At 45.7% G+C, this 12,600-nt stretch overlaps 1 protein-coding gene across 1 annotated transcript in view; it reads right to left on the bottom strand.

Annotated features, from left to right (window-relative positions):
• The window catches only part of ANTXR1 (ANTXR cell adhesion molecule 1), a 274,861-nt gene that overhangs the window by 85,751 nt on the left and 176,510 nt on the right, over window positions 1–12,600 (bottom strand). The window contains exons 15-16 of the mRNA XM_003413659.4: window positions 1,424–1,519; window positions 308–475 (exon numbers count right to left, since the gene is read on the bottom strand). Coding sequence (XP_003413707.2) covers window positions 308–475; window positions 1,424–1,519 — 264 coding nt within the window. The remainder of the gene's footprint in view (window positions 1–307; window positions 476–1,423; window positions 1,520–12,600) is intronic.

Raw genomic sequence — 12,600 nt, 5'->3', positions numbered from 1 at the left:
GAAGTTAGGAGATGTTATGGTAATTTATAATGACCGTCTGGGGTGACAACCTGAGTCACTTGAAATCAAAGTCCACACTCTTTCCACTACACTGTTGTGGTGACTTTAAGAGCCTGGTTCCCAACTTTGATGATACGGAAAATGAGAAAGTAATAGCTTGTACTTCCAAGTTCATTATTTTAGCATTTTTTCCCCCGAGATCAGCTGGACTTTGGTTTGATATGTTATCATGTCAAAAGATCTGATTTTGACCATGAAAGCATTTGATTAGGAATGATGGTGGGTTTTTGAGCAGAAAGAGACAAACCTTGATCGGAGAGTACCACTTCCGGGGGGAAGAGGGCCTGCGCATGTTGTTGTTGAGATTTCGAGGTTCAGGGAATTCGTACTCCTGCTCGGGCATCTTAACTCTTGCATTCTTTGCCTTTTCCAACTTAGCGCCTTCTTCTGTGGAGCCCTTTTCTCCCCAACGAACCTAAAATAAATAAAATACAATAAAAAAAATGACCAAATAAAATATGCTGTCCCAGCCCTGGTGACACAATGGTTAAGTGCTCAGTGGCTAACGGAAAGGTTAGCAGATCAAACCCACCCAGCCACCGCTCTGCAGGAGAAAGACCTGGTAATCTGTCCCCGAAAAGATTACAGCCTAGAAAACCCTATGGGGCAGTTCTACTCTCTCATGTGAGGTCACCATAAGTTGAAATTGATTTGATGGCACTGAACAGCAACAACAACAATAACAAAGGATGGTAGGAGTCCCTGGGTAATGCAAATGGTTAATGTGTTCAGCTGTTAACCTAAAGCTTGGGGGTTCGAATCCACCCAGAGGCACCCTGGAAGAAAGGCCTGGCAACTTACTTATGAAGACTCAGCCATTGAAAACCCTATGGAGCATGGACTCAGAAATGACACAATGGCAACTATTGTTTTTTTAAGAGAAGGGTAATCACAAATGTGAGATGTGCAATGCTAGTGTTATTCAGTGCTCAATTCTCTTGGGTTTTCAGAGGCGGGGGGGCGGGGATGTCGACAAGGGAAAGGGAGAGCTGAAAGGTCAGTGGGAGTGGGCCCTGGGGATGGGTATTTAGGGGAGGAATCATCCAGGCCGGGGGCACAGCACATGTGAAGGTCTTGTGGGCCCAGGTGAGGACTTCGGGTTTTATTCCAGTAAGAGAAGAAACCATTGGTGGGGGCGGGGGGGGGGCGGGGAGTGCTGAGTAGACAACTGACCTTCTCTGACTCATGGTGGGTGAGATACGGCGCTGCCCATTTAAAGGGCTGTACTTCCCACCTCCCTACCTCTCTGTCTTGTACACCGCCTCCTGCCAGGCCTCAAGCATGAATTTTCACCAGTTTGCTTTTGTTTCCATCACGGAGTATGCGACACGTAGCTATGTGTGCATTAGGTGTTTGCTCTTACCTCCATCCTTTTAATGCCTCCAACGCCACGCCCACCGTAGTAAGAGGCGTCTACTGTAGGCCACTTTTTCTTAGGCAGACCATCATCATCTTCTTCCTGCAGAGAGATTGTACCACATGAATTTTCTGTGATGCATGAAGCAGCAAAGTAGGATTACTGTGAGCACACAGTTCAGGGCACTGTGGCAAAGTGGATGGGCCAGAGCTCGTAGAGTCAGACTGCCTGGGTGAGATCCCAGTGCTACCACTTACTGGCTCTTGGACCTTGGACAAGTCACGTGCTTATTTTCCTTATCTGTAAAGTGGGATGAAAGTAGTACTACCTGGTGAGGTTGTGGCACAATCCTCCAACCTGTTCTATTCTGCATTTCTACTCCTCTGGAAGGGGTCTCTGGCAGGCACAAATGGTTAAGCACCAATTACTAATTGAAAGGTTGGAGGTTCAAATCCACTCAGAGGTGCCTCAGAAGTAAGGTGTGGCAAATTGCTTCCAGAAGGTCACAGCCTTGAAAATGCTACAGAGCAGTCCCACTGCATGAGTTGGAATTGACTCAAACGCAACTAACAACAACAACACTTCTTTGTAGGCGATCTTGTCTAATCCTAGGTACACGTGGATGACTCCTGGATTCTGTCTTCAGCCCTGGATTCCCTGAACTCCAGTTGCTGACTTGCCATTGACACCTACTCTTGGGAGACTAATAGCCATCTCGACAATACCATGTCAAGGAGAAGTCCTGATTTTCTCTGCCCCAAACCCGCTCCTTCCCAGTCTTCCCCGCTGCCTGGGAGTCATTCTTGAACTGCAGTCTCCCTCACTGCTTCTGCCTAACCCTGTCTCAATTTGCCAGCACATTCTCTTGATCCTGCTTCTAAGAGTTCCCAGGTCTACTGACTCCTCCATCTCCTCCGCCACCTGGCCCCAAGCCCCCAACAGCTCCCTCCTGGATGCTGCTGTAGCCTCCTAACTGGCCTCCCTGCTGCTGCTCTTCAAGAGATTCTCTACAAACCAGCTAGAATAATGTTCAAACCTGGCCCTGCCCGGGTGTGTTGGCCTCTGCTCCGCTCTCGGCCTTCACCTTGCCGTGGCCACCTCACTCCCCAGCTGCCAGCGTACTTGGCCTCTCTGATGCTCAGGTACTCTGAGTACGTTCCGGACTCAAGGCCTATGCACAGACTGTCTCTTCCTTCAGGAACGCTTTTCACGGATCTTCTCGTGCCTGGCTCCTTATCACTCCCTGGAGAGGCTTCCCTTGACATCCTTCTAAATTAGCCCAGTCTCTCCATCACATCAATTAGCTTTATTTTACTTATAGAGTTTATCAAAGCTTGCTCTTTAATTATTGTCTGCACTATCACACTAGGGAGCCCTGGTGGTGCAGTGGTTAAAGTGCTTGACGGCTAACCGGAAGGCTGGCGGTTCGAACCCACCAGCCATTCCTCAGAAGAAAGATGTGGCAGTCTGCTTCCGTAAAGATTACAGCCTCCGAAATCCTATGGGGCAGTTGTACTCTGTCCTATAGGGTCGCTGTAAGTTGGAATTGACTCGACAGCAGTGGGTTTTTTTCCCTACGACACTGGAATGTGAGTTCCATGGAAACTTTTGTTTATTGCTTGTGTTCACCGCTGTATTCCCAGCTTCTAGAAGAGCATCTAGTACATGGTAAACAAAAAAGCCAAACCCACTGCCGTCAAGTTGATTTTGACTCATAGTGACCCTAAAGGACAGAGTAGAACTGCCCCGTAGCTGGCAGATTTGAACTGCCGACATTTTGGTTAGCAGCTGAGCTCTTAAGCACTGCGTCTAACCTGGTAGGTACCCGATTATTATCTGTTGGCTTGACAAAAAAAATGAGATGATTCAAATAAAATCGCTAACTCAGCGTCTGCAACTTGACTTAGTGTCACAAGTTAGTTAGCTCTTGCTGTATTTTTTAAGATGAAAGGAGAAAACAAGAGGAACTTGCAACTTTATGGATGGAAATAGGATAAGTAGCAAAACTGCCCTTCATCTTCACATGTAAAGTATCGTCATTTACAGCTGTGATGGATTATAGGGCAGTGGCATGATGCCCTTCTTGGGTAGAGAGGGAATGATAAAAAGGGGTCTGCAAAGAAGAGAAATGAGCTACAGAGAATGACATTGTTCAGAACAAGTCTGCTTCCCACAGCCTTGTGTTGGTAGAATTTGGGGGGTAAGGGATTCTGCTATGTGGAAAGGGGCACCCACGGGGTGGGGTGAAGACACCGAGCAAGGGCAAGTGTTCAACAGAAGAGAGATGAGAGCCAGAGATGACAAGGCAAAATATTAACACACATTAAGATTCCCTGGGTTATGCACTGTGTTAGAGAGACAGACAGACAGAGAGACTATCTTCATTGCACAGAAGAGATCCAGAAAAATGAAGTGATCAATGACAGTGAAGCTCTGATCTGGTTTCCTGATGCCTGGTCCAGGGATTCCCCCCGCCCCCATACTTTATGATATTAACTCAAAGAAGGATTTATCATTGGCTTTCTTTAATTCGAAAGACGGGTGGCATAGTGGTTAAGTGCTACAGTTGCTAACCAAAAGGTCAGGAGTTTGAATCTACCAGGCGCTCCTCAGAATCCTATAGTGTTGTTATGAGTCAGAATCGACTTGAAAGCAACGGTTTTTTTCCTTTAATTCATGAACTCTAAGGGCTTATGATACAATGTTGCTGTTGTGTGCTGTGGAGCCAATTCTGACTCACAGCAACCCTGTATGACAGAGCAGAACTGCCCCATGGGGTTTTCTAGGCTGTCATGTTTACAGGGAACAGATCTTTCTCCAGCAGAGTGGCTGCATGGGTTCAAACCACCAACCTTTTGGTTAGCAGCCAAGCTCTCACCCATTGCCCCTCCAGGGCTCCTCATATGAAATATAAAACCACTTTGCACCCTTTTCCAGGACTACTTGCACCCCTAAGCTATCTTCTCTTTTCATGCCTTTTCTCTCTGCCCAAGAACTTACTGTGCCTGGGTAAGGAGGGCCTTCTAGCTCCTAGTATATGTGCAGGGGCTGGAGTTCTCAAAGTGGAAAATGCCTTGACTTAAGAAATCTGCTCCACACTCTCTTTTTCAGTCCCCTAACCTGAGCTTGCCTGCCAAACTCAAACAACAGCAAAAGACAACACAAGCCCAGGGTTTGACCATCAGGAGAGACAGAGTTTCCCTGCAGTTAGCATAGCTTTGTTTACACATTCTAGAGACAGGAGGGTTTTGCAATCTCCAGGAAGAGGCGGGGATCTTTGATGTATCTTTACATTTAGCCAAACATGGGTGAAGCAAAATCACAGCCCCCAACAATGCCACTAAGAAAATCTGCAGCATGTGAAGGTGAGTCTTTGCATCCGTATTCCCCGACACTGTCCTTCCAGGATGTAGCAGGGAATGGAAAAACTTTTAAAAGCAGGCCACAGAAATCCTTGGAGTGGTCTTTCTTTTACGGAAAAGGCCTAATGTCCTCTATGGTCATTGGAGGCCACTGGCTAGGCCCAATTGCTTTGCATGATAAAGTGCTAGGAACTGGGGGTTTGGGGGCAGCAGGCAGAAGATGAGCAGAAAAGAGTAGAAAGTACCACCAAACAGCCAGGGCCCATGTGCAAGGATGGCCACTGAAGATTTCCAGTGGTGGGAAAGACAACGAGGCTAAAGAAGAGCTGTCCAATGTTCTATCAAGTTGCTCGTTGGCTGCACTGTGTTGTAACCAAGGCTTCAAACCGGCTCGTTCAGGTTCGAACCTCTGCTGAGGAATTTGCATTTCCACTCCAGATATACTGAATCAGGATCCACATTTTAACAACATCCCCAGGTAATTTTTATGCATACAGAACCACCTGGGGGCAATCTTGTTAAAATGTAGATTCTGATTCAGTATATCAGGGGATGGAAATGCAAAGTCTCAGCAGGGGTTTGAATCGGAACGAACTTGTTTAAAGCCTTTTTTGTAACCCGCCCCCATACTTTGAAGCCTTCAGTAAAAGCCACTACTCTGTGTGCAGAAGGCCTGTGTCAGGGGTATCTTTGGGGAGTGTAGGAACCAGGGTGGTGTCTAGCGTAGGGCAGGAAAGGAACCATAAACAAAGGACATGAGATCTTGCAGGAGAAGGAAGAAGTGGAAGCCAGTGGGGCCTGGGGGGAACTGCAGAGGTTGAGGGGGTTGCTGGTTTCCCATGATGAGGTTAAAGACAGTTGTATTTAAAGGATGTGGTAGCCCCAGGCATCCAGCTGACTAACGTTTGGAAAACACCAGTGCTCCGACATTATTTGGATGGTAGAGGCCCACTCTGATCTCCTTGTCCTCAGGCAGACCTGGGCATGCCCTCAGTCACAGCCTGGCTCTAGGAGGAAGCAGCTATTGAATAAGAAGTCTAATGTGCACATTTGGTTAGCCCATAGTTGAATTAGTCTGGTGCTCTCTTCAGACACTGAACTGTCCCATCTTTCCCACTCATGCTTCAATATTCATGGCTCCATATGCCTGAAAAACCCTTCTCCCACTTCTTCTACGTGCCCTTTAAGATTTAGGGCAAGTAGAAACTATTCTGTAAAGAGTGCCCTGATTTCCCAGAGAATTCAATGCTCCCCTCTTGTATTCCCACCCGTCCGCCAGTCTGCGGCACTGTGGTGGCTTGCATGTTGCTGTGATGCTGGCTTTCAGTGATGAACTTATTTCCAGGTGTATTCTTGGACTCACTGATCCTAACCATTTCTCTGTGGCAAGAATTTTTTCGATGAGAAAACGGAGCTATGGAGAAAGTATACAACTTGTCTAGGCCTAGTGGTTCTCCCTAATAGTAGCAGGTCTGGCACCCTCACAGCTATGTCTACAGAGACACCAGGGTAGGCTCCCTCTCTGGAGGGAAAAAGGACCAAGCTATTATCAGGCATCTTCTGGACAGTGGATATCAAATACACACACACACACACACACACACACACACACACACACACACTTACATACACCCCACACACATTCATATATACACACAGCACACTCACACCCACACACACTCATATATATACAATCACACACACTCACATTTACTGTACACTCACACCCCACACACATTCACACACATGCCGTTGGTGTCCACCCCAAACAGAAGTCCTAAACAGGCCCAGAACCCAGTATTCTACATTTCACACACTTAAAAAAAAAAAAGGAATGTGGCTGCTAAGAAAACCAACCACTCTCCTTTATTATAAAGAATACAGGGCCATCAACGTGTTGTCCTTAATCACCGAGTATGAATGTGTGACCAGATATGCTGACGTCATGACAAATTACATGCAAGTCAGAACAGGAAAATCTGAAATTAGCTGGAATATGTATTTACAAACAGAAGTGTTGCTTTTTGCTGACTTGCCATTTGCTCCGAGGAATTCATCTCCAAGAATTGACATTGAGGGTGACCTCTGGCTTACCCCCAAAGACTTCAGATGAGACAACTGGCCAGTTCTACTGTAGGGCCTGCCCTCTAGAGCCTCCCAGGCCTGGGAGCCTCTTTGACCTTAGTTTTTTACTTCATGTCATCACCCTCACATGGCTGCGAGGGGTGCCAGACCTGCTACTGTTAGGGAGAAGCACTGGTCCTAGACAAGCCGTATACTTTTCCCATAGCTTGGTTTACCCATTGAAAAAATTCTTGCCTCAGAGAAATTGTTAGGATCAGTGAGTCCAAGAACACCCTTGGAAATGAGTTTGTCACTCAAAGCCAGGTGCTTATTGTTACTCGGATGCCCACCCAGGGGCAACGCCTTTAATACACATCCTTTCCCCTTCAGACACAAAAATAGCAGCCAATAGAAGTCTATATATTCATATTCCTTCTCACTCTCGCTCACGGCATTTATGGCCGCTTACCCTGCCCCCTCCACATACATCCTAACCCGGACAGACACATTCTAAAGCTTCGTGGTGAGAAGGCATTTGGCTGGTGTGTGGGAGAGTGAAAGAGAAGACAGGCCAGAAAATGGTGGGCCTAAAGTGAGCAAATGAGAATAGCCACACACTAAGGTTAAGCGCTCGGCTGCTAACTGAAAGGCTGGTGGTTCGAACCCACCCAGCAGCTCTGCAAGAGAAAGACCTGGTCATCAGTTTCCATAAAGATTATAGCCAAGAAAAACCTTAGGGGCAGTTTTACTCTGCCATATGGGGTGGCTACGAGTTGAAATCGACTTGACGACACCTAACAATAGCAAGGGCATGAACAGACTGTAGAAGACAAGTGGCCATTTCAGTGTTAAAGGGCCTGTGGGCCCTGAGTGCCACCTGGGCCTGGGTGGAGTGACACTGGCACTTAAGAAAGGAGCGAGCTCCAGACACACAGTTAACCCAGAACTGAAACCATTCCCAAAGCCCACTCTTCAGACAAAGATTAGACAGGAGTATAAGACAAAAAATAACACACGTGAGGAATGTGCGTCTTAGTTCAATCAGATATACCAGACCCAACGCTCCTGTCCAAAGCAGGATGAAAAGGCAGGAAGGGACAGGGAACCTGGGATGGAAAGCGGGAGTGTGCTGTCACCTTGTGCAGATTGCAACTAATGTCACAAAACAGTATGTGTGTAAATTTTTGAATGAGAAATCAACTTGAGTTGTAAACTTTCACCTAAAGCACAATTAAAAAAAAAAAAAAAGAACACCTGATGTTTCCACAGAAAATTGGAGTTTTCCCTGCTGGTTTTCCAAACCACAAACCAAACCCATTGCTGTCAAGATGATTCCAACTCATAGCGACCCTAAAGGACAGAGCAGAACTGCCCTATAGGATTTCTAAGGCTGTAAATCTTTATGGAAGCAAATTTCGACATCTCTCTCCTGAGGAGCACCTGGTGGGTTTCAGATAGCAGGAGTGCGCCCAGCTACTGCACCACCAGGGACAGGAGCTACATATTCCTTAGGGTCATGTGAGAGAGGGTTGCTCTATGCTTCTCGTTAAGGCACAAGGTCGAATCCCAGCCCCATCACTTCATACCAGTGTGATCTTTCGTGGACTATTTAACCTCGTCACGGCTTAGCCCTTCATCTATAAAATAGGGGCTGTACCAGTTCACCTTTGTGCCGAAAAGGTTAAATGAAAAGTTCCAGGAAAACTGCTTTGTAGAGTTGTCTGAATCACCATAAATGCTCAGTAAATGTCATCTCTAGTAGTAACTATTATTATGATTAATTTTTACAGCTTCACATGCAATATCCACCAGGAATATCTGCCTCTCCCTGGAGACAATGGAAACCCTGGTGGTGTAGTGGTTAAGTGCTATGGCTGCTAACCAAAAGGTCGGCAGTTTGAATCCACTAGGCACTCCTTGGAAACTCTATGGAGCAGTTCTACTCTGTCCTATAGTGTCGCTATAAGTTGGAATTGACTCGACGACAACAGATTTTTTTTTGATCTGGAGACAAGAAGCTAAGACATTAACTATATAAACCTCACCCCTTACACCTTACACTCTCTCTTAAGACAAACTCCTTGTACGAATTCTCAGACCTGCTACGCACTGTCCGCAGCAGGTACTCAATCTAGAATCTTTAAGTGAATAAAAAGTTTAAATATCTAAAAAGCATGGTGGTTACTTACATAGCTTTTACTTCCACCCTATTTGTTTTTCCCAATGTCCTCAAGTCATATCCTGAGACCTTAATTTGCCTGAAGCTAAAAATACAATGTTTAAACTCGTACCGCTCAGGTCTCCATTTGGGTAGTTTATTCACGTATTATGAGAGACCTAGTTAAAGTGCTTGGCTGCTAACTGAAAGGTTGGCGGTTCAAACCCAACAGCTGCTCCTCAGAAGAAAGATATGGCAGTCTGCTTCTGTAAAGATGACAGCCTTGGAAACCCTTTGGGGGCAGTTCTACCCTGTCCTGTAGGGTTGCTACAAGTCTGAATTGACTCAATGACAACGGGTTTGGTTTGGTTTTTGATTATTCACCTATTTCTAACACAATATTTAATTGATTAAGCCAGAGGGTTTCAAAGGGAAGTGAAAAGGATTCGGGGGAGAAGGAAAGCTCCAGACTCCAGGAAGGAAAGGTTTTGTTGTTCATTAGCAAACAAAATGTACTACTAATCTGTCCAGGTCAGGCCTGCCCAAGGCAGCGTGGTTAAGCGCAAAGACTGCAGAAGTGTGTGCTGTATATGTTTGATAGAACAGAACTCCTTCTCTACACTTGTACTTCATGTGTGGGTCTGTGTGTATCTGAGACACATAGCTGGTTAAAGCAAAGCTGTAAACATCTTTCCATTCAGTCATCGGCCTCCTGCTGTTAGTGAAGTTAGAAATGGGAACCTGTAAGTATGGCAGGGGGATGAAGAATATGGCAGGGATTCCTGGCTGTAGTTTGTATTCTAATATTTAGTTAGACTGACGTCTAGATTACTAAACCCTACTAATCCAGAAAGGCCACAGTGCCTGCCTCAAGGCCATCCTTCCTTCTAAGGAAATGATTCTCGCCATGCCCAGGGAGCCTGGCCTGTTATGAAGCAACACTCTTCCCTTCATCCACAGCTAACGGAACCAGGAGTGCGGCTTTGACCCAAGGGAAGCCAGCCCAAAGTTAGCCATGACCTACGATTTAGGGTGTATGATTTAGAGTGAAAAGATGAGTTAGACCCAATGTATTCGTCTCTTGGGAATTGGAAGAGGGGAACTGAGTAAGCAGTGGGGCAGGCGCTGAAACAATGGCCTGAGAAATGCCATCAGGTAGTCAGGGGTCATGACAAACCACAGCAAAGAGGGAGTAGATGAAGCCAAAAAAAAGAGAGCAGAAGGGAGTACATTCCCAGAGAGAAACAGAGAGGCTATGAGTGAGGATGAAAGAGGAAGAGGTGGAGTTGCTGGTTCCCTGAGTTTACTCAGTTCTTGCTATCTCCCCAGCAAGTCTACCTGGGCTCTTTCATCTTCGGCTAACTTGAACTGGTCTCTGCTTTTTACAGCCAAAGGATCAGACAAAAATGCATATGTAGTCAGCAAATCCACGGAAGGAGATTACATTTAGTACTATGCCACCAGATGAGGTACTCATAGATGGACTTCTCCCATAAACTGCGAAGGATTCAGAATAACTACAGACAGTGTGGAAGCTTCACTTGGCTACCAATTAGAGAAGACCCTTAACCCAGGAAATGCCCCTGTTAATTTCTAAAACTGAGCTTCCTTGCTTTTGCTGAGATCTTGAAATCTCAAGCAATTTTTCTTTGGACCGTCTTTATATAGGGGTATCACTGTTTGATTACACAGACTTTCAGAAAGTCATGCCTTATTATATTATTCATTTTGATATTCCTATTAAAGAGGATCACTGAGAGTTCATTATAAAGATTCAAAAAGTCTTTATTCTCTAAGGTTAGTTATTTAAATAGCAGACATGCCTCCCTTAGGGTATGATGGTGAAAAATATGATGAGAGTAAGCATGATTAATCATTGACTTGTTCATGCCTATGTATGGCAGAGAACACATGACTTCACAGAGCTATTAACTGCCTGTTAGACACTGTTAAACTCTCTGGAGATAATTCAAGATCAGCTAGAGTAATGAGGGAGCAGACGAAGCCAGGTAGCTAATGGTTTTAAATGTTGATGCTGAAGGAGCAATTAATAAAATACCCTGGGAGTCCAGAGAAGGGAGAAATTAGTTCCGATGGAAGGAATCACAGTGTGTTTTGTGGAGATGGTAGCACACGAGCTGTGCTTGAGGGACTGGTCGGATTTGGATGTAGGGAGCTGGGGTGGAAAAAATAGTCTAGGTTGTTGTTGTTGTTAGGTGCCATCGACTTGGTTCTGACTCATAGTGAGCGACCCTGTGTACAACAGAATGAAACACTCCCTGGTCCTGTGCCATCCTCACAATCGTTGTTATGCTTAAGCCCATTGTTGCAGCCACTGTGTCAATCCATCTCATTGAGGGTCTTCCTTTTTTTCGCTGATCCTCTACTTTACCAGGCACAATGTCCTTCTCTAGGGACTGATCCCTCCTGACAACATGTCCAAAGTATGTGAGATGTGGTCTCACCAACCTTGCTTCTAAGGAGTTTCTGGTTAGGTTACGACTATGATTTTCAGAGCATTGTGTAAAATACTTTGTGTGGGCTAAGCTGCATTATCTGTTTCTGTGGGATTTCTTTTTTTCTGCCAGAACACATCAGGAAGGATATTAGGGTCACCAAACTTGCAGAGCCAAGGAATTCTCAGGGCCAGCACACATGCTAAGGTAATCAGCGGAGCCTGGAGCCTGTCCCTGGCCAGCCAGCGTGCTCCTTGAAGCCCAAGACAACCCCTTCCAGCTCAGATATCCCAAGGCTGTCATTCTGTTTCACAAGTCAGGTCTGCCTTCTTCAGGGGAAAGGAGAATGTCTATAAAAACGCTGGGTACAATTGGAGAAACTCAACTACTTCTCTTCCCTATCTCTTACCTATTTCTTTCTAGGTGGCTTTCTGGTTTTGACTTTTGCTTGTCCGTTTGTTCCAAAATCGTTTTGTTAGGTATAGTACTTCATTCTACAAATACATCTTGAGCTTCTGCTGCGTACAGAGCCTGTGCTAGATGCTGGGATCCAGGCTAAATCAGACCCCCATGGTCTATTGTAAGAGGGTACCTAAGTCCCCTGGTGTGCTGTAGCTACGGTGGCTGCCAAGTCACCTTCCAAAGGTGAATGCAGAGCCAGCACCAGAAAAAAATGCAATAGCTCCTCTAAAGGAATGGAGGAGGGAACATTTTTCACCTCAGGGCAAGGCAGAGCAACCTCTGCAAGGGAATTTCTTGCCCTATTTTTCTTTGGCTGGGTAAGAGACAGCCGCACACAACAGGAACAAAGCCAAACTAGAACCCATGGAACTAACCCCGATTCCATCTCTTGATGGACTAAGAAAAGGCTTTTGTGGATGTAAAGAGGGATTTTTTAACCTCCCTCTCTTTGCACAGCAATGTAATTTCCTCCCTTGATTTCTGGGCAGAAAGTTAACATTCCAACAAGCTGTGCTTTAATTGATTGCAGCTATTAAATCCCTTGGCTCACATGGATATACTTCAGCATACAAGAGCCACATGGAAATTTAAATTTAATCATCACTCTTTCAGTCTGTAGGACCTTGACAAAGGCCTTGGGGAGAGGAGTGGTGAGGGAATGGCACTTGGTTTGCACACAAT

Source organism: Loxodonta africana, chromosome 15 (genome assembly GCF_030014295.1).
Source record: "Loxodonta africana isolate mLoxAfr1 chromosome 15, mLoxAfr1.hap2, whole genome shotgun sequence".
Lineage (NCBI taxonomy): Eukaryota > Metazoa > Chordata > Mammalia > Proboscidea > Elephantidae > Loxodonta > Loxodonta africana.
This window is presented reverse-complemented; position numbering and strand designations above follow the sequence as displayed.